This window comes from Falco rusticolus, chromosome 1 (assembly GCF_015220075.1).
Source record: "Falco rusticolus isolate bFalRus1 chromosome 1, bFalRus1.pri, whole genome shotgun sequence".
Taxonomy (NCBI): Eukaryota; Metazoa; Chordata; class Aves; order Falconiformes; family Falconidae; genus Falco; species Falco rusticolus.
The window spans coordinates 40,430,701-40,458,627 of NC_051187.1; the positions used below are offsets into that span (position 1 = coordinate 40,430,701).

Genomic DNA, 27,927 nt, shown 5'->3' on the forward strand with positions numbered 1-27,927 from the left:
GGGAATTCAGAATCATCATCAGAATGGAGTATCTGTTCTATTACAACTTGCATTCAACCATGCCAAAAAGGTCATGCTACATAGAGAGTTTTGTTGTGTATTGCTAGAGAGTCTGTGTTCTTAAAAGTGGTTGTAACACAAAAGTAAAACAAAGAGCAAGTGGGATTTCAAAGTTGAAGAATACTTGGTAGTGACCTCAATAGAGGCATTAGGTTTAACAAGTGAGTAAAACAAAAGAACCTCTATATTCTGAATATCTTTGTTAAAATGACACCTTTCTCAGCATGCTTTTCATTTCCATCCCATTTTGTGATTTATCTTATTGTCTTTCTTTGTATCTTTACTAAATAGTAGCTTGAATGATTGCATTACTTATTAAAACTTTAGTATTTGCATTATTAAATATTTGTCTTGGTAGGCAAAACCTTTGTTTTTCTTAAAACATTATAAAAATGTATGTGAAGTCCTTATCTTTCTCCTGAAGAGTTTGAGCTGGAAATGGTATTCAGTGATGTATTCTGATTTTTAAAAAAAACCTAACGAACAAAACCCAACACCCCCCTAAAAAAGAAAGCAGCACTCTGAACTAGAACAATCCTGTGCACAGATCACAAAGTTTCCACTGAAACTATGTTACATAGGTATGGGATTTGAATTTCTTTATATGTTTTTAAATAGCATAGAAATAACTGATGAAATTAATATATGCAGAATATAATATCTATGAAATGATGCTATTGTATGCTTGGTCTCTCCAATTATGCTTACATAGTAGTAACTTAACAAAGAATTTAAACACATGTATAAGCTGCCCTTTGCATGAGGACTTAGTATATTTAGTCCTCATTTAACTTGCTCTAAATGAATGGGAGTTCAGCACATTCTTGATAATCGTTATATGCATAAATATTCTCAGTAAAATGTTCTGGAATGGAGGTGGTTTTATGAAACTCATTCTTTTTGTGGCCTCTGAGAACAGTGCCAGATGCAGTGGGGTGCCTTACAAGCTTGTCTCTGGTGACAGAGGAAGTGTTGTCAATGGATATCTCATCTGACATGCCAGTCCTTGCAGGCACAGAGCCAGCCTTGGTCAGTAACTTCCCAGATTGTGTAAACACATTGATTGCTTCTGTTCAGTGGAGGAAACCCCATCACTTTTCAGACATTAATTAAGACAGATTAAATAATAAACTAGAGAATACGTGGAGCCTGTAGCGTCTCTTCTTGTGGTACAACATTATAATTAGTATTCAATAACTGAGGCTTTTGCCTCTCATTAAAAGAATGTGCTCTTCCAAGAAAAAGGTGAATGAAAAAGCTAGGTTTTTTCCCTTCCCTGCATTATTAGCTCTGCTGTGCACAGCTACTGGAAATACCACAGAGCCAAGGTCTTGATCAAATGCATTTGTCCATCTCATGTTTGTCATGTCTCACTGGAGTGGCTGGCATTTAGAGAAGAATTAACTGTCCTTTCAATTACAGATGGCTCTACATTAGTACCATAGTTTGATTAGTAGTGCCCTTACATGACTTTTCAGATAGTCCCCATTTACTGTGCTTTGGCTCACATTTCAGGGTGATCTCGGATCCAGGGGACTGGGCTGTTTTCAGATGGATTGGAACTGGTACTTGTGCTTCAGGAATGTGCTAAGTGTACCCCAGCAGGTAATGGGTTTAGCCTGAAGCAAAACTGTCTGAAAGGCACATAGCATGGAGCTCAAGTACTTGGCAGCAGTTGTTTTGCTGCAGAACTCTGCTTATGTTGGTCTGCATCACGTACAGATGTAGCAGTGATAGGCATGTGTTGTGTCAGTAAACTTGCAATATGGCAGTTGCAATTTTTTCTGTTTTCTTTAGTAATATATTGTGCCAGTCAAGTGTGAGTACACTCTTGGTATAATATGCATGTGTTTAGACTGGCAAAGCAATCCCAGAATGGCAGTTACATAAAAAACCAGCTATACCAGCACAATTGTGCTTTCAGAAGCATAACTTATGCTTCCTCTGTTGGGGAAAACAAAGGTACTGACATTTATGGCTTTGCTCGTGTAAGTGCAGCTACACCTGGATTTTGGCAGCCAAAGATTATGTTCTTGATTCATGTCTGCATGCCACCAGCGGTATATATAGTAGACCAAACTAAGGAATTGGAACAATGGCTTCTTAGCCATATTTCACAGCAGTCCTATGGAACTACAAACTATACTTTGTTATCACAGGTTTGGATTTAAAACTTCATTATATATAATGACTCACAAGAGCATCTGCCACTCAGCAGAAGTCACGGGCTTGGAGAAGTTTAGAAGACAGAATGCCTGAAGTAGTGGTTGTCAATGGAGTACTGCTGTAGCTTTTTTGAAAGCAAGATTAAGTTGCAGGGTTAGTTTAACAACTAAACAACAGCATATGGTAGAGGTGTGTGACATGAAAGCAGCCACAAGGCTGCCTCAAAGGATTTGGGGTTTTTTTATGCTTAAGTTTATCTTTACAAATAGCAGGTAAATATTATCTGTTCTAGAAAAGTGTTCTGAACTATTTAGATGAAAGGGCCTATAGAAAGCAATGTGTGAAGGCTGGTACTCTATCCCACATGGATGTAATTTAATTTTTTCTCTAATATTCCCATAGATAAATTGAGGGTATTTAAGAATGCACGATTTTCAGCCCTAGGAACAAGTTTGTTCTGTGGATCAAGAACAAGCAAGGGCAGCCTCTGTCACTGTGCAATAGCACCAACCCAGGTCCGATGGGCAATTGCAGAGAATGTTTTTTTGAAGTTCTTACTTTTTATTTGACCTCTTAGTTGTCATATCTTGCTTTAAGTAATACTCTTTAGAAAAATGTCTGCCTTATTGGATGAAATGCTAACAGCAATCTGAAACTTTAGAGAAGTAGCCAACTGGATGAAGTTCCTCCAACAGAAAAATCAGAACTCTGTTCTTTACAGAAGCACTTGGTTTGCCTTAAATCTAATCTTGCGTCTGGCATCCGTGTAGTAATTCCACGGTACTGTTGAGCCAAAGGATGTGTCTACTTCAGTTATCTGTAGCAATCAACCACTTCTTTTGACATCAGAGAACTGATCTGAGCTTTCTCACGGGGGTCCTCTTGACATCTTTCCATGGCTGTCAGGTGATGACTGACAGGTTAGGTTGAGGAGAGCAAATTTCAGCAGTGTCACACAAAAATATGTAATGCATGCAAACACCAGTTTACCAGTACAAAAAAAAAAAAAAAAGTTGCAAAACAGTTTATTGAAATACTGAAGTAATGGGAGCTGAGCGAAATTTGTCTTCCAGTAGCTTTCACTGCTTTAACAGTGCCATATGTGCCGCAGTTACTAACATTGTAACTAAGAATACAAGAAAGACACTGGCTCCACCTAATTTTCATTCTGATGAATGCAGCCTGTTAACTTTATTAGGAAGGTCATAGTTGTTTTCCTTATAGGCTTCTTTTCTGTATTTTGTGTTGACAGCAATAGTCCTTGTCCAGCCTTCCTGTGTTTTGTATGTGAAAATCTCCTTATCGTTAGGAACTGATTTTTTTTTTTTCCTGATGATAATGATAGTTTATGATACTACTGTAAATCCTGATTCCACTATGCGGATGGACCTGCACATTTCTAATTCAGAAGTCTGGGTGGGTGGCAAGATTTTTGTGCATGTTTGAGGAGTCTTCCATCAGAAGTCCAGGTGATCGAAATTTTCAGGTGAATTTGCAACTCGTTAGACAAAGCAGATCAGAAGTAGTTCTCCAGAGGTCACATAGGCCTTCTGGGTTAAAAATGTAGCTATGATTTTAACATTGTTTTGATGAAAACATTGTTTTGCTACTGGGTGGTTTATAAAAATAAGTATATTTCTCTGTAATGTCAGTGTCTCAAAGAACTGGCTGTTATTGCTTTAAGTCATAGTATGATTGTGAAGAAAGATGTGTAATGGAAAAATAGCATACTGACTTTTAACTTTCAGAGCGCTGCAGGCATTTTAATTCTGAGTATGCAAAAATCTGTGTGTTTGCCTCTTCTGAAATGTTGCTGCTTATGTACGTACAGAAAATTTAACCACTTCTGAGGTGTGCAATCCTCTCGGTGCAATACTGCAGTTAGAGTCACATAAATTGGATGCAAATGAGTCATGATACTTGCATTTTCATGTACCATTTGAAAGGGACAATCTTCTCCTGTCACAGTGTTAGCATTTTATGAGGTGATGTGACAGATCTAGTTTGCAGCAAATGCCAACATCAACTCAAATTCTGTACTTAACCATGAGATTTTTTCCCCCTGTGCTTTGAAGGTTGAAGTGTGATGTAAATGGCTGTTTCGCAAACCATGGATATTTATTAAATACACATTCTGAAGTGGTTTGTTTGAACATTAGTAAAAGCTGTCATAATTTAAGCACCACTCTAAAATAATGGCTTGAGTGCAGAAGCCTGTTACGAGAAATTAAAAATCAGAAACTGCTTTCAGGTTTTGAGGACAGCTTGCAAAGATTTAAACTGATTTCAGTAACCTTATCATTACGTGTTGATACAGTACCATGACATTATCTCCATATAAATTACCACCATATCATCAGATCTATTGGTCCTGTCAGACAAACACAAAGGCCTAACAGACGTCTTCAAAATACAATTTTAAAATATTAGTTACCTTTCATAGCAGTACTTGGGGATCTCAAAGACATGAGGTAAATATCAGAAGATTCTAATGTCCCGAAATGGCATATGGAAGCGAACAAAAGTGTTTATCTCGGTTAAATGCTATTATATTGTCAGTGATTAAACCAATATGTATTATGATGATGTTTTGTACCTGATGTTGATTTCAAATCAGTGTGATAGTGGAGGATGAAGGAGGCAGCGCTTTAAATATATCTGTAAAAGCTACTATAGTTCTTTACTGTTGGGGCAAATTATAAAGTATTGGAGTGAACTGGAACAGCAACTGTTTAACCCTTTAGAAGTAATTTTACATAAATAATATAAGAAGTTTTCTGTACTTAAAAATTGTGTCTGAACATTGAGAGCTCGGTGTTAAGCTGTGACCTGCTTGGTACATACGGCATGGAAAATAGTCCTACTTAAATTAAAAATATAAATCAAAGTTTTGGAGGGGTAATACTGTGCTGCTGCTTAAAGAAAGCAAGCAGTGTTTGTAGGAGAGGGGCTGGGTTAAGCTAACTTGTTTAGTGGGTGAGGGCCTGGAGCTGCCCTCCGTTCCGCTCCGGTAAAAGGCGGTAATTCCTCCAGCCCTGGCTTCTGCTGCAAGATACGATAAGCGAAGACTAAACCCGCGGCGCGCCAGCGGGCGGCACCCCTGCCCCGTCGCGCCGCAGCAGCTGCCCGCGGTGGGAGCCCGCCGCCTGGGCCAGGGTGGGCCGTGGCTCTGCCTGCGGCGACGGCCGCGGGTGAGAGCCTTGGTGGGGCCTTTCTGCTGCGGGGCACGGGCCGACGCTGCCCCTTCCCCTCAGGCGCTAGCCGCCGCTCTCCCTTCACCGGCTGCCTTTAACGACCTCCCTGCGCGCCGCTCCTGGCCGCCGGCGAGGCCCCGCTCGGCCGGGTTGCCCTGGAGACGGCGCGATGGCGGCGGGGCTGTGACGGACCGGGGCTTCCCAGGGGCCGGGCGCCCGCGGCTTCCCCAGGCCCCAGACAAAGGAGCCCGCCCTCCGCTGGGCGCCGCTCCCCGTCATGGGCGGCCGCGCCCTCCCGCCGCCCCGGTCCCGCCCCCGTCTCCTTCTCATTGCCCTGCGGCGGTGAGGGCGGATGCTTTTCGGGTCTCTATTGGCAGAGCGGGTTAACATGCCAGGGAACCCACCAATGGCTACCACGATTTCAAATCCGTGACAGCAGAGACCGGGAAGACAATTGGCTGGGCTAGCGCGGAGTCTCGCCTGTCGGGCGACCGGAGCGGCTCGGAGCAGGCGTTTAAAGATGGCGGCAGCGGCGCAAAGAGGGGGACGGCTTTCGTGAGGTGGCCGAGCTCGACCTCCCCCCTCCACTCGCGGAGGAGCGGCACGGACACCGGGGATGGCTCAGGTGGGTGCTGGCCCCGTGGGGCGACGGGGGGAGGGGGCCGTGCACGAGTGGGGCTGCGCGGCCCAGCCGCCGCCGCGCGGACAGTCACCCCTCCGTCCCCACAGGCCGCGGGGCCGCCCGGCCCGCCGCGCCCCCCGCCTCCGGCCCGGCGCCCCGCGGAGTCGGTCCCCGAGCAGCGCGGGCCAACGCCCCCGCGTCCCGTAGCTGGAGGGGGGCAGGGGCTACCCTGCCCGGCGGGGGTTGCTGTGCGGCGCTCCCTCCGCTCCCGGCGGGAGCGTCCTTCCCTCAGAGCTGATGCGCTCGGTTCAGCTGCGGTGCGGGGAGGGGGGGGGTGTTTCCCGCCCGCCGCTCGGTCCCGCTGCAGCCTCCGGGGCGGGAGGAGGGAAGCGAAGGCCGTGCCAGCCTGCTCTCCGCACACCTACCTCCTGGTCGGCGGGGTGGTGGGGAAGCTGTGGCCGGAGTCGGCCCACCGGGGGGCGGCGGGTCCCGCCGGGAACCTCCGCTTGCGCGGGGGGCGCGTGTCTCGCACCTCGCAGGGAGCGGCCGAGCGGCGGCCCTTGGCCCGGGCGCTGCTGTCGGCCTGGGGCGGTGGGGCGGCCAGGCTGGGGTGAGAGTGGTGTGGCTGCCCCGCACTCGGAGTGCTCCTTGCCTGCGCCTTCTATTAATGGCGAAGGACAGTTAGATGTTCTTAAACGGCCTCGTTCAGTCTCTGAAAGGTTTATTCTCCTAACTTTCTTCACCTTTTTTGCCTGGAAAGATAGAGTTCTCTGTTTTGCACCTCTTTTCCCTAGGCTTAAGGTTTGTCTATGAAGCACGTTTGCCTACTGAGAGCACGGCCCCCCTCGCATCCAGGCAGCGCTCCCTCGTACCGAGTTTGAGGGCGTGCTGGGGGAACCCATTCCATTTCTTTGCTCCTTCGTGTTGTTAGAGATATTGAAATGAGATCTTTACGGTTACCTTCAGGAGCGCACCTCTCCTCCCTTTCGTCTAGCTAATTAAACTTAGGGGTTCCTGTTGTTAATTCTGGATAAGTTAGGTCGCTAGTTCTTCGGGGCAGCTCCTTTCAATTATCGGGATTATTTTGCTTTTTTAGAAAACGAGAGGAGAATTTGGTTCCTTATGTCTGTTGTCTTTCTTTACAAGTAAGAAGCTATTTGTGATGTGAAGGGAAAAATTATTTTTTCCAAGGCATCAATTTGCAAATTTTTGAAAAAGTTTCCAGTTTTACGCAATTAATTGAAACTATCTAAACCCTGTCAGAAAACTAGTCAAGCTATAAAAGCAGCAATTGCTTTGCCGTTTCTGAAGGTGCGTTTTCAAAATTATGTACTCTGTTCGTTCTGAAATGCGATGAAGCCTTGCGAACTAGAGAAGTTCTTGAGCCTTGTCTGTATTTGCCGCTGATAATGTTATGGTCGGGCCCCAACAGTATTTTCTTAAACTGCCTGGACGACTTGGACAAAGTGGTTATTTTCTTCAGAATCTTTCTATTCTAGAGCTGACAATCGGGAGAGGAACCAGTTCCTGTATCTAGTAGTTAACTTAGAGAAAATTTTTTTTGAGTCTTCCTGTTCTGGTTTAAAGAAAATAAAATCAGCCTGCTTAATTTGGGGGTTGATGATAATAAATAGAATTCACTTATTTTTAGGACTGTATATATCACAAAGATACAACAGGTATAAGTATAATAAAAAGAAGGTAGTTAATTGTGAGCAAGGAATTGTACTGACAAGGGTTAAAGATAAGTGGATCTTTTAGCATAATCATTGCCTCAATAAATTCTGCTCTGCGGAGTTGCCATTTGGAGCTGGAGGAGGAGGAGGACTTTGTATTTGGAGAGCAAATAAGGAGAGTTTGCTCTGTGCCACTCTTCCTTTTGGGTTCTGCTGAATGTGAAATAAACAGTTTCAGACAAGGAATACATTTTATTTTTAAAAGTAATTTTTGAAGAGAGAATCTGTGGTATATGTTGTTCCATGTTCCTGACTGCAGCTACAGGTATTCGTGAAGAAAATAATGTTCCAGTGAAGGGAGTTTCTCTTTGAGTTTGGGCAGTGCTGGTTACAAATTTTAAGATTCTGTAATTTTTCTTGTCTTGAAAAGATACTTTTTTTCTCTGTGTACTCTCCCCCCTTTCTGATTGCAGGAATAGGCAGTGACACTTTATTTAATGTAGTAGTAGATATTTTTTTTTCTCTCTACCTTCAATAAAGATCTGTAAGACAGCCAAGCCACTACTTTTATTGGGGCCTGTGCAGTTTGCTGTGTTACATTTAGGTGTTCACCATGTATCTGTTTCTCTTGAGTTTTCTTTGTGACATGAAACTTTTTCAAATTGGTCTGCTGAAGTAAGAGCAAGCAATTAAAAGTAAGAAATTTCCATGTATTGATGACCTGCAGAACATGAGCTGTGTATTCATATTTTCAGCAGTTCATCCAGAGTTCCTTTGGTGTTTTGTACTGGCTGTTGCAGCTGTCAATGCTGTTTTGTATTTTTTAAGGAATCTTTATGGAACTGTCGGAGGAACTTGGTGAAGCCTTGGAGAATAAGATCTGTTCTTTCAGGGCCAGTTAGTTAAGGATGACAATAGGCAGGCTAACTTAGGTTGTATTTTAATATTACATAACCAACTATGCTAGGTCTGTGTTTAGGTATGTGTGGTGGTTGGGGTTCCCTTGATCCTAAGGTCTGTTTGGCTGTATTTAACTTACTGGGTCATCTAACATAATTTTGGTTTTCGTCTATTCTGTCTTTCTTTCAGAATACCTGATATCTATGGGAAAATCGTTACTGGTTTTGTTGTCGTCTTTTTTTTCTGTTGTTTTTTTTTCCCCCAACCTCTGTTATAAAGGGCATATTGTAACATCAGTTGGCAAGAAAGTAGATGGGAATTGGACCTGTGTTACTCTGCTTCTCCCTGGCTTTTTGTAGCTTATAGGAAGGTGTTGTCGCCCACTGTAACTGTAGAGCCACCAGACTGTTATCTTGCCCTAGGGATGTGGCAGGTTTCTGACAAAAGCTAGTTTAAACTGATCTTGGTCTGGTACTTTTTCTGGCCGCAGTATGCGCACTGAGTAGCAGACAGTCCCTGGCAGTGATTTGGTATGCTGTTCGTTATTTCAAAGCCAACAAGAAAGGGAAGACAACAAGAATGTCATTGTTAATAGTACTTGAATAGAATAACAAGACATCTTCTGTGATGGAGGTGTAGTATCAGCAAACTACCAAAGCCAGGCAGGTAAAGATTAATTTCTTGTGTTTTGACATTGGTGGTGTTAAAACATTCTTTAGCGTAGGAGCAGCATGTGTGTCAGGGATGTGGAAAATTGATTTAACAGTCGTGTCTTACAACTTGTCAAACATAGTCTTTCTGGTTGGACCAGGTAGTTCCTTGGTCATATGGGAAGGTAGTGTTCTTTCAAATTCTGGAATACCAATTTCAGCATTTCATTTCTGTGTAAATTATTTATGTTTGCTCTTTTTAAGACTTTTCTGAAGACTCCAAGGTGGAAAAATTAGATTACTTAGGCATTTAGGTTCCAGCAGTTAGTGAACCTGGTACTGTGAATTTTGATTCATTTGTTCAAAATTAACAATGAAGACACTAATGATTTATTGTGAAGAACTTAATTTGTCATTCACTTTTTTTCCTTTTTTAATCTGAAGATGAGGAAGGGGGAAGGTAATTAGCCAAATATATTTTTAGAGGTGTTCTGTATTAGGTGTTTCAGAAACTGTTGAAAGAAGAAGGAATTATCACTGCTCAGGTGATTGTATGATCATCTTGTTAGGATGGAATGGATTTAAAATGTATAGAACTACTTGTTTTACTGATCAATGAGCTGGTTTTTCATTCTGGAAAGTAGTATGTTTGTATTGGAGAAGATGGGATTATTTTAGAGTGTTTATCAAAATTGAGTCTTTTTTCCTTAGCAATTCTCCAATACATGTCAAGCTTAGAGTATTGAATGCATCACAGTTTTGAGTATATTAAAAAAAAAAACAAAAAAACCACACCACAAAAAAAATCCACAAAATATGAACTTTTCTGTTGCCTGAACAAAACTTTTTTAAATTGTTAAATCACTAAAATAGTTTGCTTTGTTATGTATTTTGCTTTCTTCCAGCTTCCAGGTAGGTAGCTTCTTCTGTATGCTGCTGAATTTGAATTGATGCCATTATAACTCCCAATTCCCAGCTTCCTGCCTTGCCCCCCAGTTGGTGTTTGGATATTGTTTTTGGTTTGTTCTGGCTGGCGTAGAGATACATTAGAGAATTGTATTTGGCTTCTCCAAGTCACTCATGATAACCCAGTCATTTTGCCCTGTTGCCTTCAAATGTTACACAGCAACACTAAGTACTTGGAGCTTATCTTTCTAGAACACTTGGGTAGGCTTTCTCTGCTACCTGGAAATACTTTGAACAGAGCAGCTTCAGCCAGCCGGCTGTCTCAGGCAGAGTATTGCTGCTTTATTTCTAGCTGGTAGGAAGATTTAAGCCTGGTTTGGGGTAGCATGGAGGGACTTGGAGAAACCAAAATAGCAGGTAAGAAATTATGCATCCTTTCCCCAGGTACTTACAGTCCTGCACAGATGACAAAAGTATAATTGAAGAAGCCATTGAAGACATGGTAGAAAGAACCCACTTAATGTAGAAAAGAAGCAAACAAACCCAAAACACACACACCCCTGCACACCCCCCCCCCCCCCCCCCGTAAAATTTCCTACAGCAATTGATTATTTTTGCCAGGTTAAATTACCAAAAACACTGGGTTCTAAATGCCTTCCAGAATTCCTTTGAGCTTTAATGCTATGTATCTGGACCTGAATTCCTCAGACGTAACAAATATATAGTTGCATAATAGTATGGAGTATAAGATCAAGTGTCTCGTATCTGGTTATCTAGAGAGTCATTTTGTGTGAGCTTTTAGTAAAGATTTCCTGTTAAAACTTCCAGTGAGATTTCAAAAATATCCAGTAACTTAAACTTGCAAAAAGCCATGTGTCTTATAAGACCATAGTTGTTAAAATCTTGTTGGTTTTGCAGATGGTCTTAAACTGTAAGCTAATTATCCTTTCTGCTGTGTGGGTAAGTATGGCTTGAATATCAGGTTATTTTAAGTAATGGGAGAATCCCCCCCCAAATGCACCGGTTTTAGTCTGGTCTCTACGAATACCATGCTTAAAGCCCTGCCTGCTAACCAAGCAGAGATAGTCAACAAATTATACAGGGAGCTATGTGTTAGCAAATTCTAATGCTGGTATACAGATCAAGCAGTAAATAGAGTCTAATTCCAGTCTTGTTCAAAATGGTGTCAAGATATCCTGCTTTTTCCACTGTAAAATGTCACTCTCGCTTCTACTTGAAATTTATGCCAGAAGGAGTGACATTTTTTTCTTTTTGCCTGGGATACTATTTCTATTTCTTTTCTGTGACAAATATCTTTTTTTTTTCTTCTTCTTCTTCTTCTTGTAGGTTGAAAGAAGAGAGACCTGCTTGTCCAATGAAGATGCAGTCTTAGTCTTCAGCTATTTAAGCTGAATGCATTGTGATTTCCAATAATTGAGACAGTGATTCTGAAAGCTGTCTACATTAATGAAAAGAACAATGTAGTCAGCTTAACTGAATCATCAGTGTTGCATATTGAATAGAACATGATAAACCAATCTTGATGGACTTATGCATGTTAGGAATATAGATATAAACATCTATTAAGGCATTGTTTTTTTAAAAACAGTAATTTTAAAAATGGAGAAATATGAAAATGTACCACCCCTCCCTAAAGAACCTGCAAGAGAAATGAATGTGGAGAATCACACTTGTCCCCCACCTCTGCCGCCTAATGAACAGCCTCCACCACCTCCCCTGCAAACGTCCAGTGACGCAGAGGTAATGGACGTTGGCTCTGGTGGTGATGGACAGTCAGATACCCCTGCTGGGGACACGCACAGTATCTGCAGAACACAGCTTCTCACAAAGGGATCTGCCTGCTACAAAAGTCGTCTTATAATAGACCCTAACAATAGTGACCAAAGCCCAAGAACTGCTCGTCATGCACCTTCAGTTCGAAAGTTCACCCCAGATCTTAAGTTGCTTAAAGATGTAAAGATTAGTGTTAGCTTTACAGAGAGCTGCAAAAGCAAAGACAGGAAAGTTCTGTACACTGGAGTTGAGCAGGATTATAAGGCAGATACAGATTTTGGTATTAATAATGTCAATGGGGATTTGCATGTTTGTCCTTTTGGTGGTAGTAATGGTAAAGCTGTAGGAGTAGGGGGTGAAAATGATGACAAGAAGGATGATGAAAATGATATTGATCAGGAAAAGAGAGTGGAATATGCAGTTCTGGATGAGCTAGAAGATTTTACCGACAATTTGATGGAAATAGATGAAGAAGGAGGAGGGTTCACATCTAAAGCAATCGTTCAAAGAGATAAAGTGGATGAAGAAACCTTGAATTACTCGTATGAGGTAAGTAAATCCACAGGTTTTTGGTGGGTAAGAGGTGTCCAAGTGGCTAGAAAAAAATATGCAAAGATGTTCACTGAAACAGTCTCTTCTAGAAATGTGCAGTACTTGTCAAAAATGCAGAACTTTCAGGGGCAGAACTTCGGCCGAAGACCTTTGTAAATTATCTTGGTCAAGCTTCTGAGTTGCGTGGCAGCTTCTATAGTCCTGTTTAAAAATAACCTTTAAAAGGCTTTTTACACAATTACAGCTCATTTTGTCATGAAAATTAACAGTTCTCACTTACAAAAACTTATTTTCTTATTTTTCAGTCTTTTTACTGGCATCATTGGAAATTTCTAGTTTCTCTCTGTATGGAAGTACATAGCAAAAATGTATACTTTTTCTTTGCAAGGGGAAAGGGAGGTTAGCAGACCCAAAAGGATAGTGTCTGATGGAGTCTCTTTCAGGATGACTTTGATAATGATGTGGATGCTCTGCTGGAAGAGGGTCTTCGAGCACCCAAAACAAGGAGACTAGAAAATGAGAAATATGGTGGTGAAAGTGATCACCAGTCTGATGGAGAAACAAGTGTGCAGCCAATGATGACCAAAATTAAAACTGTACTTAAAAGTAAGATAATGTTTGTTAAATATCTGTAATTTTTTTATGTGGTGTATGTCTCTAGAACAAAAGCATATCAGCAAGTGAAGTGTGGGATAGCATTTCTCGCAACGTAGTTAATATGTGTACAGAATTTTATTGTTTGAAGGCTTCTTTCTTTAGGATACAATTTTTGGGGGAGTGCTTTCAGTCTTCAGCTGTTGTGTGTGATGAGAATGTATTTCAGTGTGTGGATTTGTGAAAAAATATCAAGCACGTTACTTCAGCAGTGGGGAGGTGAATGAGGATATTGTTTTATTTTTTTTATCTCCAATACCCTAAACCAGCGGAAGGCTGGTTTTGGTCATTGTAGACTTCTTCCTACTTAAGTTATTTAACTTCTGTTGTTGAAACTGCTCTACATTAAGTCTTTATGCATGCAATACTAAATTTAAAAAAATCATTAGGTAACTCAGTGGCTTTGCATTTACCCATTTTCATCGTGTAAATGTTACAAACTACTAATAAAGAAAAGCTGAGAATGTGAACCAGTCCAGAAGTATGTAACTGAAAATTGTCTGAATAGGAATTAAAATTTGAATCGGCTCTGGAGGAGAATTTTACAGCTTCACTGTATGCTGAAATAAGAAACCAAACAGTTTTTTCCCTCCAAAATTTTATACTAACGCAGGACTGCTGGGAAGCTCCCAGCTGAGATGAGTCCGGTCTCTGATTTCTGATGTAAAGAGGAGTGAGACCGTTCTCCGATTTCTGGAGTAGAAAGGACTGAGGCCACATATTAACTTGAGTGTGAGCATAAGATTTTACAGCAATACTCTTTCTTTTGCTGTGATTCTTCATATTGGCTTATTGCACTCTAATTTCAGTCTTGTTTTTTGGAAGAAGTAGTCTTCTTGTTAGCTAAGATTTCATTATAGAGGCTTGTAGATCTGGTCCTGGTTTGTATTGTGCTTATGCTGAAAAATATTATAGGAAAGCCTTAGCTTACAGCCTGAGTCATTGCTGCTCTTTGGGTCTATGGGTCTAGTGGTGTCCCAGTACAAATTATCCCTGAGTGTCAGGTGCAAAAATTTTTAATGGAAAACTCAGTTGTTTCAAAAGCAAGTACAACTTTTCCATTAGATATAGTGGTGCTGTGATGACAAAAATACATTAGAAAAAGTAAAGAGAAGAGAAAGTTCAGTGGTGAAATGAACAAATCGGTCTTTATAAAAAGTTAGTGCTACTGTTGCTTTTCAGTTGAAACTGTAACGGAATCTGTAATTTTGCAGGATTTAATGTGGGTTAGAAGCATATGCCTTTTTATTAAAGCAAAATGAAATCGTTCTACAAAACTTCAGTCTTGTTTCAGTGTAAGTTTATAATTTGAGACAGAAAAAGCAAAAAAAATAAAAACCTTGATTCTTGTTCTGTTCTTCTAAGCAGTCTATCCAAGTTTAAAGCCATTCTTTGCTTTAAAGGTCGTGGCCGCCCTCCTACAGAACCTTTGCCAGATGGATGGATTATGACATTCCATAACTCGGGCATTCCTGTATATCTGCACAGAGAATCTAGAGTTGTTACCTGGTCTAGACCTTATTTCTTGGGAACAGGAAGCATAAGGGTGAGAACTGTCAATTACTTAAATTCTTACTGAGATCAAAAAATTAGATTCTTGCCTGCAAATAGCTGAATAGTTTTCTACTCTAGCAGGCTTCTTTCGAGTGTTAGAGTTAAGGTACTTGAAAAGTAAACTCCTGTTTCTGAAACTATGATACGATTTTTCTTACAGTGTTTTTTTCTCTTTGGTTTTGCAATGAATTTTGGGCAGGTAAAGCAAATGAGATGGTCATGCCTTTGTTGTTCTAGCATATGGCTGCAAAATGTTGTTTTTATTACACCATTAAATTTATTTAGATCATTTATTTGTAGCTATAAACTAGGCCTGAGCCTGCAGCTTGTGGTCCAAATTTACAGAAGTAATAAGCATGTGATGTTCGTGAGCCCAAGGAATCTGCAGAAATTGAATTTAATGTCATGAGCTTACACCCCAAGAGAGCTCAATGGATTTTGTGAAAGCAGGTAGTGTTTGCATGTAATGGAACAAAATATAGTTTGGATCTATAACAGCAAATGCACTCGAAGGTTGGTATCAGTGTTACACGGTGTCAAGACACCTTAGGAATGGACGTACTCGGATCTGGAGTCAGAACAAGATTGCTGATGGAAGAGAAGCTTGAGCCTAGACTAAATAAAAGTAACTTCCATCTTGGTACCTTTTTTTTTGTTTGGAGTTTGTTTTTGGTGACCTTGAGGTACTGAAACCTTCTGTATTATTTTACATTTGCAGAAACATGATCCTCCCCTTAGTAGCATTCCCTGCTTGCATTACAAAAAAATGAAGGAAAATGAGGAAAGGGAACAAAACAATGACATTACCCCAAATGGGGAGGTATCACCTGTAAAGCACCTAGATAAATCTTCAGAACTGGATTGCCAAACAGAAGAACCAGATTCTACTGCAGCTGATTCTGGGCCTTTAGATGACAAAGACCCCTCAGGGGGAGATGCAGCACAAGGAGCCTTAGGACAAGTTAAGGCCAAAGTTGAAGTATGTAAAGATGAATCTGTAGGTATGTATGGGAAGTGGAGTCTTTTCTTGGCTGGAGTTGGGGTGATGGCATCTGGGATAGATATGCTTTGTTGCAGTCTTGGCACCTGAGTGTATACCTTGCCTGAGATTAAGTGGTCAGTTGTCTTTCTGCTTGTTGTTCTCATATGCAAAGATCTGGAGAAATAGATCCAGTATTAGAAATCAATTTTAATTTTAACAGGAAGAGAAAAATATACAGTGGAGATTTTGCTGAAAACTTGAGAGTCCAGTGCAGCATGCAAAAATGAAAATTTTGGAAGTTTAGTCCTGTAGACTTTTAGTTTAAGAATCAATTAAGTCAATGTGTACATATGAATTGTTGTCAAGTGTGTTTGTGTGGCTTCTTTAAATAGGCTTTTCTATGCGGTCTCTATATTGGCTGAATTATATCTATTTCAGTATGATCTCTTAAGATGAATGATGGATGCAGTTACACTAAATTTGCTTATTTGCACAAGTCTAGCAGAATATGTCATGCAAATGTAATTGCACTCATGCAGAGGGGTGTGATGCTTCGTTATTTATGCAAGTCTGAAGGCTTGTACACAAAAAATTGCATAAAGAAGTTACATCAAAATCGCTGCCAAACTTACAGAGGAACTTGGAGGGAAAGCTCATCTGCCACTTAGCACAGCTATGTACCTGCGGGTACCATCCATGTGAATTGCTGCTGCTCAGAACACTGACAGGGATTGTAGGCTGCCATGTACCTTTGTAGTGTTCAAACATAAAACTTGTCATCACATGTCCTCTTCAGTCCAAAAGCCATGCCAAAGGATTAAAAAAAACCCAAACACAATACTTCGCAGCAAAACTAAAACCAGTGAGCGCTTATTTTCTACATGAAGTTCACCTGTCTATCTCTTTCTTTAAATAGGATCTGTTCTGTATTACTGAAAAAAAATTACTGAGTGATCAAGTGTGTGACTTGCATTTGGAATTCCTTGTGGAAGGAAACCATACCAACAGCTTGCTTTTCTTTGTTTACATCTTGGGATGCTATTGTTGACCTTTGCTGATATGATCTGCAGAAGTATCCTGTAAAGGAGAAGCAGCTGTACTCCAAGGGGGCAGCCTTTTAGTACTCTGTGTGTGAAAATGAACGTGTTAAATTCTCTTTAGAGGCCAGCAGACACTCGTGGAGTGCATGGAGCATCATTATCTAGTGTGTCATGGTATGCTGTTTAATAAGTAGGGAGCAATAGTTGGTTTTGGCTTTAGGAAACTGAGGCTAATAGCGTAACTGTTTTTACTCACTGTATACCTTACTTCAGGTAATGAGAAGGTGAATAGGTGATGAAGTAGAGCAATTACTAGTGTTTTGTTACAAATTGTGTTGGGTGTTATGCTGGTTAGGGCTTAGTAAACTGTTCAAGTGACAAATGTGGTTTTTTTGTTTTGTTTTCCAGTTTGTACGTGTTTTGCATTTGACCCAGTAACAGGAAAACTTGTCATTAGTTTTGTTAGTGTAAAAGAGTGTCTTAACCTTGAGCGTGCTACTTTTGCTCCTATTTTAAAAAAGTAATTATAACATTTAAAACGGTGGGAATGGCAAGCTTGATGTTTCCTCAGTGGTAAAGCAGAGAGAGTAACTTGCTTGTGTTTCTTAGATCTGGAAGATTTTAGACGCTATCTAGAAAAGCGTTTCGACTTCGAACAAGTTACTGTAAAAAAATTCAGAACCTGGGCTGAGAGACGGCAATTCAATCGTGAAATGAAGCGGAAGCAGGCAGAATCTGAGCGGCCTATTCTGCCTGCCAATCAGAAACTCATTACCTTGTCTGTCCAAGATGCACCTACAAAGAAAGGTTAGTTTGTGTACCTGTAGTTCAAATATTCTATATCGAAGACTAATTACAGTTCTGAACTTGACTGAAAAAAAAAAAAAAATCCTGTAATAAGTTCACTTTCTTCTTGTTCTAGAACTTAATGTTCTTGGATCCATCATATTACATAGCAAAGGAAAAATGCTGTAAAAATATACTACTTATTAAAAGAATAATTCCTAAATTATTTTTATTTCAGGTTGCAGTCATGGCAACTGATTACTACCTTCAGCTACCAGTTACTCTTGGTTGTTACTAAAACCACTCATGCCTAGTGGTTCAGTGCTACTGCCTTCTCTGCTCTAATTGGTCCCAAATTAGGGACTGGTTACAAATGCCAGATTGATCCAGATTAAAACCTACAATTAAAAATACAAATTTAAAGCAGTTTGGGAGATACTGTTAAGAAAACTGTGCATGCAGTTGTGTCCTGTGGTGCCAGGAGTGGATATCATGTCTGATGAGAAGCTGGGGGAACTGGATCTTGGCTGTATTGGCTGTGTAGCCATAATAGTATGTTTAACTGTGGTCTGGTATTTAAAATGTCCGTAGACCTGTGATTTGGGTTTTCTTGTTGTTTTGTACATTGTCGTGTTTCTGGGTTTCTTCTCTTTAGCAGAATTAAAGCTTGTAAGTTGCGTATTGACCATTCCCTGTGACAGGGAAATGCAGTGGAATTTTTAGTTAATACACTTTACCTTAAATTCTGGGGTTAGAGCCACATTGAAACTATTTAAATTAAGAACTTGCTTGCACTTCATCTGTCTAAATCTTTCTCTCCCATACTGCCATAGTAGCTGCTGAGGCAGGGTTTGTGCTCTTGACTGACAATACTGTTGCAGGAAAACCCTCAAACTTTCAAATAAAAAGGATTTCATGGGGAAAAAAAACCCCAGAGTGAATCTGGTTTGCAGGTTGAGGTCTATATGCCTGTTGTTAGAAGGGTGGTAAACATGTTTAGGAGCAAATTGGAGGATTTATAATTGATGTTAGTTGCCAAAAAGGCTGCGTGTAGAGGTTCAGAGGCCATGGGACTGCAAACATTGAACACAGAGTATTTGACTTAGCTCATAATAATTAGTGCACTTCTAGCTGTTGGTAGATTTCTTAGACTTATTTCTCAATACTTCTTCAGAGAAAATGGACTTTGAGGTCATAAGTATCCATGTCTGATTCAACAGCATTGCATTTGATTTGAGCGGGCACTTACCCCTTGGAGCTTGGCATTTAATTATTTGTAGCAGAAATTTTAAAGACTGAAACTGCTTAGCTGTTTTTTCCTCCCTTTGTCTTTTTTTGTAGAATTCGTCATTAATCCCAATGGGAAATCTGAAGTTTGCATACTGCATGAATATATGCAACGAGTCCTAAAGGTTCGCCCTGTTTACAATTTTTTTGAATGTGGTAAGTCTGTTAAGTTTTTTAATCGACCACATGCTGTTTTGAGGGGCTTATCTCTTGCTTGGTTATCTGGGGGAAAAAATAATTGAACTATGGACTTTTTTCCTAGGGAATGTCTTGGAAGTCTGTTGTGAGTCAAATTCTTGCTAGGAAGCATGTTCTGTATCTTAAACATGGCTTTGGAGGATAACAGCAGGCATATTTAAAATAACAGTACAAGTTATGTGCCTAAGTGAAAATGGATTTGGGTAGCTCATTTGCACCTGAAAGGTTGCATCAGTGACATGGGCAATTACAGTGTTACTGACTGTGCACAATTAATATTTGCTTATACAAATGATCTCTTAAAACGTCAAAGTTCTTCATCTGGAAGAACATAGGACATGGTGGCAAGTTTCTGTTGATGGAAAACTGTTAGGTTTTCATACACTAGAGTAAGCAATTCTTCAGTCTTTCTGAAGAGTAAACAATTTCCATCCGTCTTGAAGCTGAAATGAAGAAGAAAACAAACCTTGATAGGGGTGGTATTTCATGTTCATGAGTATTTTACATTAGAATTCTGAAAAGCATTCTTTTTCTTTCCTCCTCCATTTCCAGAGAACCCAAGTGAACCTTTTGGAGCCTCGGTGATTATTGATGGAGTAACTTACGGGGCAGGAACTGCCAGCAGCAAAAAACTTGCCAAGAATAAAGCTGGTAATGTTTTTTCTTTCTTAATACGATCTGCTGAATTGTTTGTTTGTTTTCATTTCTGCTTTGAAGATGACGTATTTTTCATAGTAAGTAGGAATAATTTTAATAGTCAAAGAAGGTACGCTTGTGTCTTTTTAGTAAAAGTGATAAATACTGTTGCAGAGACTTTTCTGACCACCCTAGGTTGCAACAGTGTACTGGGAGAGAAAAACATGAAGAAACTTATATGTAAACTATTGATGTATACTGAGGAGGTCTAAGTGTCTATAATGATCAAACTAGTAAGAAGGGGTTGGAGGCTTTATATTTATGCTGTCACCTGCTCTGTAAACACCTGGTGGTGCATTTTAGCAAAACGTAAATCTTTGTCCTTCTTTAAAAGCAAAACCAAAAAAATTCCCTCAACCTTTTGGTTCTCTCTGGTAATGAAACAATTGCGCTAAACTATGTGATTGATTTCCAAGTACTTGTCTTCATTAATTAGTTCTAATTGTGTAAGTCTGTAATAACTAAGATCTAGATGAGAATGTGGCTGACACCTTAGACCTCCTTAATGTCTTTAGCACAAAGATCAAGAAAAATAACTTCTCAAAATTGTAAAGATATGTCGTGTACCTGTGGCACTTGGGAAATACATCACTGTGGCTAACTTGCCAAAAGCCAGCCCAGAATTGTGCATGGAACAAAAGGGTCTTGCTATAAAAATCTAGGCAAATCGTGGGTGCACTTCTTGTACAGTACTGGGGTTCTGAGTGCCCTAGTGATACAGGCTAGGGTTTGACTGGAGTGACTAAGGGATGATAACAACCCTAAGTTTAGGTCCTAAGGGCTCTACATCACTTTTAAAATGAGACCTGATTTTTTTTTTAATTTTTTTTTCCTTTCATAGGCATTTGCAAAAAACAGGTTCTTCTTAGTTTAATTAGTTGTGACACTTTCATTACAGAATTGAACAAGTAGAAAAATATTTTTCTTTTAAAGTGCAGGTGAATATACTTCTTACGAAACCAAGATGCCAATCTTATCTGTAAAGTTGTTCTCTGTTCTGAGTGGAGATTTCTAGGGGAGATGTGAGGCATGCTTAAGAGAGTGCTTCATTATGCTGTTGTTCTTTACAAGTGTTGCTTAAAATAAATTTAATCAGGATATTTAATCATTTTCTGCAGCTCGAGCTACACTGGAAATCCTTATTCCTGACTTTGTTAAACAGACCTCTGAGGAGAAGCCCAAAGACAGTGAAGAACTTGAGGTACAGAGCTTTTGCTTGTTGACTGGAGTCTGCTCATTATTGGAGTCTGTTTTAAAAACATTCACCTTCAGTGTCAGAAATATTAATAAAAACTCAAAGCATTGTTTTCTCAGTGGGATAGAAATGTGAAATTTTTCATTTAAAGCAAGATCTATGACAATCAATCAAAATACTTATTTTTCCATGGGAACCATCAGAAAATGTACCGTGATACAGAGAACTAGTCCTTTGTTGAAGTAACAGGTCACTTATGGAAGACCTGAAATGTTCCACGACAGCGCTCTGCCTGTGCTGTCCTGACTTCCAGGTTCATCTGGCTGATGCCCTGAAAGGTTCAGAACTAGATGCTGTCAGGTTTTGTGTGATTGTCTTAGAAGACCAAGTAAGAACAAAAAGTGTCCAGGCTTCTGAGGCGTTTTTACTTACCTGTGAAAGCTATTTAGTGCCAGATCAGACAGCTAAAATTCCAGGCTTTAAGCAGTGGCATTTGAGAAAATCAAAGGAGAAGTTTCTTTAAGTGGAGAGTGTGCACTGTATTTTCAGGTACAGGAAATATTTAATAGCTTGTTCAGCAGTAATGCATTCGCTTTCAATTCAGCATGTAACAGACCATCAGTAAGGAGTAAAGGAAAAGCCTGGAAGGAATGTTTTAATTTTGAAAAGTGTAATACACAGAATGAGCTGTTTGTACATTTGCTTTAACGTAAAACTGTGTTGTAAGCCCTACGCTGTTGAAATGATCAAGAAAACAGACAAGGTTTTTTTCATTGTTTTATAATAAAGTACAAAACATGCCAATAGTTGTTACATTTTCTTTTATTAAACCATAGCATTTTGGTAAGTAGAATATCATAATTAGTTAAAACAAAGTGAGAAAGAGTGATGAAGGATTCTTAAGATTGTCATTTTTATGTCCATCTTGTATAATGTAAAATTGGAGTTAAAGGAATTATTTAGATTTCTGTATGCAAATACATGATTAGGTGTGGCAGTTTTATTGATGTTGTAAATGCCTCCATTATGGATTTAAATTTAAAGTATTAAGCACAGAGTTTCTTTGCTGTTGCAAAGGAGAAATGAGGGTTAAGAACGCTACTAAGGTCTTATTTGTGCGAAAGCACAGTAACCCTTTTCAATTCCTTTGTAGTATTTTAACCATATCAGTATTGAGGACTCACGGGTATATGAACTCACCAGTAAAGCTGGACTCTTGTCTCCGTATCAGATTCTCCATGAGTGCCTTAAAAGGTGAGGCTGTGGAATAAGAAGCAAATTCTGCTGTGTACGGGTGTTGGGCCTGGGCGCGCTGTGTGCTTGGTTGCTGGTGCCCACGGTGTCTGGCAGCAGCTTGGAGGTTCGTGGGCTGGCCCAGCTCACTGGGGCTGAACGGGTTAATGCTGGATCTTCCTGCAAGTCATATTTGCTGTTCGTGCCTCTTGTCTTCTGAGATGAGGTTTTAGCTGTGGGACATACAGATCTATTTGTTCTTTGTTTATACAGGCTTGCCTTTCCAATCAAGTCAAGTTACTGATCTGAAAATGAACTCTTTATTAATTAATGTCTTAAAATTTATTATTAATGTATCTGCTTTCATTGCAGTGTCTGTCAAAGACAACTGCAACCACTTCAGTTGAGTGTAATTTTACTTAGTATATGATACCAATTATTTTTTTTTTTGTGCTTAAGAAACCATGGAATGGGTGATACATCAATAAAGTTTGAAGTGATTCCTGGTAAAAATCAGAAGAGCGAATATGTAATGACTTGTGGCAAGCACACAGTGCGAGGCTGGTGTAAGTACAGTACTTGGTGTGCCCTCTAACATCTTCCTTTTTTCCTGTTCTTGTTTGTTGTCCATTTTGTAGGTGCTTGTTCAGCTATCTAGCTTGTTACGTGCTGATTCTACTCTTCTCTGCTATCTCAGTTTTGAATAATGCAAGTAAACATCTTATTACCTAATGTGCCAGTATTGACACATTTTCATGATTATTTTACAGGCAAAAATAAAAGAGTGGGGAAACAATTAGCTTCTCAGAAAATCCTACAGCTACTGCATCCACATGTGAAAAATTGGGGCTCTCTTTTGCGTATGTATGGTAGAGAGAGTAGCAAGATGGTTAAACAGGTGAACATGATTTTGTTTGATTGTAACCTACCTTGCAATTGTATTTTGGCTTTTGTATTTTTCTGGGTTTTTAACTAGTTACAGCAAACTTTTAATGGTGTCTGTTTCGGCATAGTAGCATTCTTCCCTGTCACGGTAGAGGCAGTATGCATTGGTGACCGGTTCTCAGTTCTTCTGAATCGATTCTCATACCTTGCTATTGCCAGAACGTAAGATGAGTGCTTTCATTGACAATAATAATTGTGTTAATCTTGCATCTTCCAGGTCGAAATTATATAACCTAATTAATATTTAACTGACTCATGGAAATAAATGTTATTACTTAAGGAAGTACAGCTATCACATACTAAGCTTCTGCTCCACATATTTTAGTATTCTTTTTTCATCAGAAAAGCTTATCTGTTGTTGCTTTATGGTTCTGTTGAATAGGAAACCTCTGATAAAAGTGTGATAGAACTTCAGCAGTATGCCAAAAAGAACAAGCCAAATCTGCACATCCTGAACAAGTTACAGGAAGAAATGAAAAAACTGGCACAAGAAAGAGTGAGTATCTGGTCTTTGTGTTTACAGACATGCCATGGGTCAGGCTTACCAGCGATCAGAATTTTGACTTGTTTTATGTCATGTCTAGCATCAAGAGAGCTGTTAAAAACTTCATGTTTTGGGGAGGGCTACTTTTAGAGTGATTTTCATTCTCTCTTGAACCAGCTTATAAATTGATTTTACCTTTTACCTACTTCACTAAATTTATTTTCAACATTAGAACAAGTTAACCTTTCACAACAACAGTTGATGCAAGTTTGGCTAAAATTTTTCAAGATTCTAAATCGATGTTTTATTATTATATTCTCTTCATGACTGTGTGGTGGTGTTTGTATCATAACCTTTTAGGAGGAGACGCGAAAGAAACCCAAGATGACAATAGTGGAATCGGCTCAACCTGGTAGTGAACCTCTCTGTACCGTTGACGTGTAATGAGAAAATTTACAAGCGGGGAGCAATAACACAAATGGAGGAACTATATTTTTCAACCATTATTTAAAAATTGTTTGCTGCAGAATGCAAGATAACTTCTAAAATCCAAGCTGCTTCAGTTATGCATTGTTCTTTTTGCATCATCAGGGCAATATTACTTTTTCCTATTTTCTTTTTTTTTTCTTTTTTTTTTTTTTTAGTACCTCTGAGATACGTACGTTTAAAGGATTGATCATAAAGATCTCTACTTGGGCAAATGCATAGAGGGCAGGCATGTTCACACAGGATAAAATCAATCAAGCACTTTTTCCTGGAAAGCCATCCATATTGTTTGAAATGGATGTGTTTTAAGGATGAAATTCAGAATATCTATGTACAGGTTGAAGCTGGTATTATATATATTCACACATTCATATATATGTATATATAAAATAAATATATGTACATATTCTTGTATGAACATGCCTAAAACTATTTTTGTGAAAAGTTTTGTTGCATTTCAGCACATAATAATATGCACTGATAAGACACTTTGGTGACAAATACATGAAAGTGATGAGCAATGCTCCTAATGCCATAGGATTAGGCCAGTAATGCTGTTTGTTTTGTTTCTTTGTCTCCTGCCAGGCTTAGTTACTCAAGATCACAGTATGCAGATTTTTTTATTACTTGAAAAGAACAAGTATACTTGGTAGTGTTAAGAGCAACAGGCTGGATATCCAGAATTACTGGGTTTTCTTTTAATTGAAAAGAGCCTGTGTTAGTTTACAGATCAGCTGAAAGGGGGAAATAGGACCCTATTTATTTGATTAAAATAAGAACTGTAATTTGAAAGGCTGTTTTCAAAGCTTGGAGCCAAAACACAGCTGAGGATGGTTGACAGTCTGAAAATATTTTGCCAATGATGTGTTTAAACACCTTCCACTCCCTTCTCCCAGCAATAACACAATTTCTCATTTGTTTGGTGTCAGAATACATCTAGCTTGATCAGCTATGTCTTAAAATTAATTTGCACCATAAAAGCAAAGGAATTTTTTAAAAAAACAAACACAACCCTAAGAAATCTGAAAGAACTGCAGCGATTTAGGTTTTTTAAGAAGTTTTTGTTTGTACTTTTTTAATTACATTTTTAGTTTTTAAAGAAAAAGTGTAACTTCTGCAAAGAAAGTTAGAATGTAGATTTGGAATATGACATAGAGTAATGAGTAGAATGAGACCATAACAGGTTCAACTGATAAATAAGGAAATCACAAATATGCAACTATTATAAAATACAATCTTAGAAAACAGGCAGTACTCACCGCGTCATCTGAGGCTTTATGAAATTAAGCACAGAAGGAATTGCTTTGGCTGTAGTGAAAGCGCTGCTCTGCGGGTTTCCTTCTGTGTAGGGGGCTCTTCCCTGGGTGGTAAGTCTGCTCTTGGAATCGTGCCTGAGGGTTCTTTGTTCCAAAGGAAGAGAGCAAAAACTGAGGTGGTGGCAGGGTTCAGTGATGTCCCCAAGCATTGTACTGCTCTGTCTGACACTCGACGACTCCTCCTGTGGGAGTGAAAGGGGTCAGCTCTTGGTGATTGCTGCAGCTCCTGGTACTTCAGGACAGTCATCGGGGGGCTCAAGGAGGGCGTTGTTTATGGGTTATTGGTTTGGGGTTTTTTCCCCACTGTTACACACAAGAGTGCTGCAGTATAATGAATTTAGTGCCTACTGGATTGTAACAATATTGGCATCAGTATTGCAAGACCTTCTTTTAATATCACCCATTATTTTGGAAATACATGGACTTTAATTTCTATCTCAAACGAATGTTTTCTAATATGTTGCATATAATGTTTGAGGTAAAACAGGAGGAGTCTTGGAGTCTTGCCTGTTACTGTGTTTGAGTGATATGCTCAGAGGTCTCTGCAAATATGAATTCACCCCGTTTTTTATTCTTGTATTTAGCTTTTCAGTTCCATGAGTTGTAATCCTGTTGTAACAGGATACGGGTAGTTCGAAGACTATACATAACTATTATTTAAAGAAGTGGCCTATCTAAAAAAAAACAAACAAAAAAACAAAAAAAAAAACCAACAAACAAAAAAAAACCAACAAAAAAACCACTGCCTCTGCTTTTTTTTGTATAGCTTTAATAAATCTCCATCTTTTGAAGGGTATATAATATTGGTGCAGTAGTGACAAGCAGTGATTACTGTTTGTCTCTCTCTTTTGGGGTTTTTTTTTGAGTTTTTTTTTACTTTTTGTTTTCTTTTCATAAAGACAGGGCTTATATCTTCTATGCCTAAATGTATTGCGCTTTTAGGTAGGTTTTACTTCAGCTTATGTGTTTTCAGCAGAAAAATCTATACTTGGATGGCACTGTAAAAGACAAATCACCCTCATAGATATTTTTTATTTCTCTGAAATCAGAATGTCAATGCTTTTGCAGGTCACCTGCAGAATATCCGCAGATGCCTCGCTTACAAATTTGTTTTCATTATTTTTGAGAGGATTGCTGTATTACCTCAGTCTGCCACCATCAGAATCACAAGGTGACCATTGCCCTTAATTAAAACACCCAGAGATTTCATTGTGAACCAAAGCCTAGAACGTTTATTATGCATTCTAAACAAAAACAAACAAAAAAAGATGGTATTAGACCTTGCTGCAGCCTTTAACTGGAGAGATGTCCAGAAAATAGCGCAATAACTGCTGGAACAAACAACTTAACTGCTGTTTATGTCATTGTGAAGTATTCTTGTGTTTTAATGTTTACTATTGTTTGGAGTGTAACAGTCTTGCATTTGCACATAAGCACGAGCTGCTGTGATAGAGGATAGATCATTGCATTAACTTCAGCTTCTGCATGAACACTTACAGTGTGATTCAAGATGTATCCTAAACTTGTCTTGTAACTCTTGTGTTTTCTAGGTAATCGGCTGTAAAGGTTTAGATCTTGATTGTATGAATGCATAAAACAACTGCTGCTTTTGTCACTGATACTTGTTATTTATCCCTTCTATATTCAGAGGAGGATGGGTATTTTTATAGGGATGGAGGGTATTTTTAAGAACTGTTCCATCCTTTGGGAATTAGCCAGTTTTTGCTTTGCATATTATGTGCTTCTCGACAAAAGTGTGGTATATTGACTTTCAGGATTAAATTTGTGTGCATTCAAATCTTTATGGTACTGATGGAAAACTTACTGTGACTTCCAGTGACTAGTCAGATGCTACCTATTTAAACACCAGTCATCCAGCTTTTTCTTACGTATTTATTAAACAAAACTGATGAAGTAGTTTGGTACTCAGAAGTTTGGAAAGACTATTATGCATAAACTTAACCGCTGTATGTAAACTTCCACTTTCCTGTGATGCTGTTAGGCTTTATACAGACATATTTGTAACATCCAGGTCTTGAAAAGCATCACGATTATCTTAATTCTCTAGACTGTTCTTTGGTTCTGGAGTAAAATTCAGGAAGTGACAGCCTCCTGCCTTTCCGTGGAAAGCAATGTGAAGTGCAAGAAGCCATGCTGTTGTTAACCAAATAAAATTATCAGTTACAGTATTCTGACGTTTATCTGAGACAGTGAAATAACCACAACTAAATTAATTCTTATTGCCCAAGTAGGTAACAGTGGTTGCTGTAGGAACTGCGTTGGGTGCAGCTGCTTGATGCCAGTGCTAAATTGGTACAACTCTAAAGCCTCATTTTCACTGAGCCTCTGCTTGCTTTTTTTCTGCACAATCATATAATCCTATGTGTTTGGTCTTTGAGTACTACATGTGTATTTTTCAGACAATTAGTTTTGAGCAATAAAGTTTGATATTATAAAATGCTCCAGTGTCATCGGTATTGTGATAGCTTAAGCATATTCAGAAAAGGGAACTTTTATTCAAGTCCTGTAGGTATTTTAAAATAGAAATTAC

At 39.3% G+C, this 27,927-nt stretch overlaps 1 protein-coding gene across 1 annotated transcript; it reads left to right on the forward strand.

The window, feature by feature from the left end:
* The first annotated feature begins 5,761 nt into the window (after positions 1-5,761).
* DGCR8 (DGCR8 microprocessor complex subunit) lies at positions 5,762-27,836 on the forward strand. Its single transcript, XM_037375908.1, has 14 exons — positions 5,762-6,045; positions 11,522-12,517; positions 12,964-13,126; positions 14,578-14,720; positions 15,447-15,729; positions 17,360-17,557; positions 18,878-18,979; positions 19,574-19,672; positions 20,836-20,918; positions 22,066-22,166; positions 22,605-22,711; positions 22,916-23,043; positions 23,473-23,586; positions 23,935-27,836. The coding sequence occupies exons 2-14, from the start codon at positions 11,795-11,797 to the stop codon at positions 24,016-24,018; spliced, it is 2,328 nt and encodes a 775-aa protein (XP_037231805.1). The 5' UTR covers positions 5,762-6,045; positions 11,522-11,794; the 3' UTR covers positions 24,019-27,836.
* Positions 27,837-27,927: the final 91 nt, after the last annotated feature.

What these genes read in the sequence shown, in the direction of transcription:
- DGCR8 (XM_037375908.1), top strand. Translation starts at nt 11,795, where the DNA reads ATGGAGAAATATGAAAATGTACCACCCCTCCCTAAAGAACCTGCAAGA. An exon ending in AATTAAAACTGTACTTAAAA is followed by an intron (nt 13,127 to 14,577) that starts GTAAGATAATGT and finishes TTTGCTTTAAAG; the next exon opens with GTCGTGGCCGCCCTCCTACA. An exon ending in TTACAATTTTTTTGAATGTG is followed by an intron (nt 18,980 to 19,573) that starts GTAAGTCTGTTA and finishes CTCCATTTCCAG; the next exon opens with AGAACCCAAGTGAACCTTTT.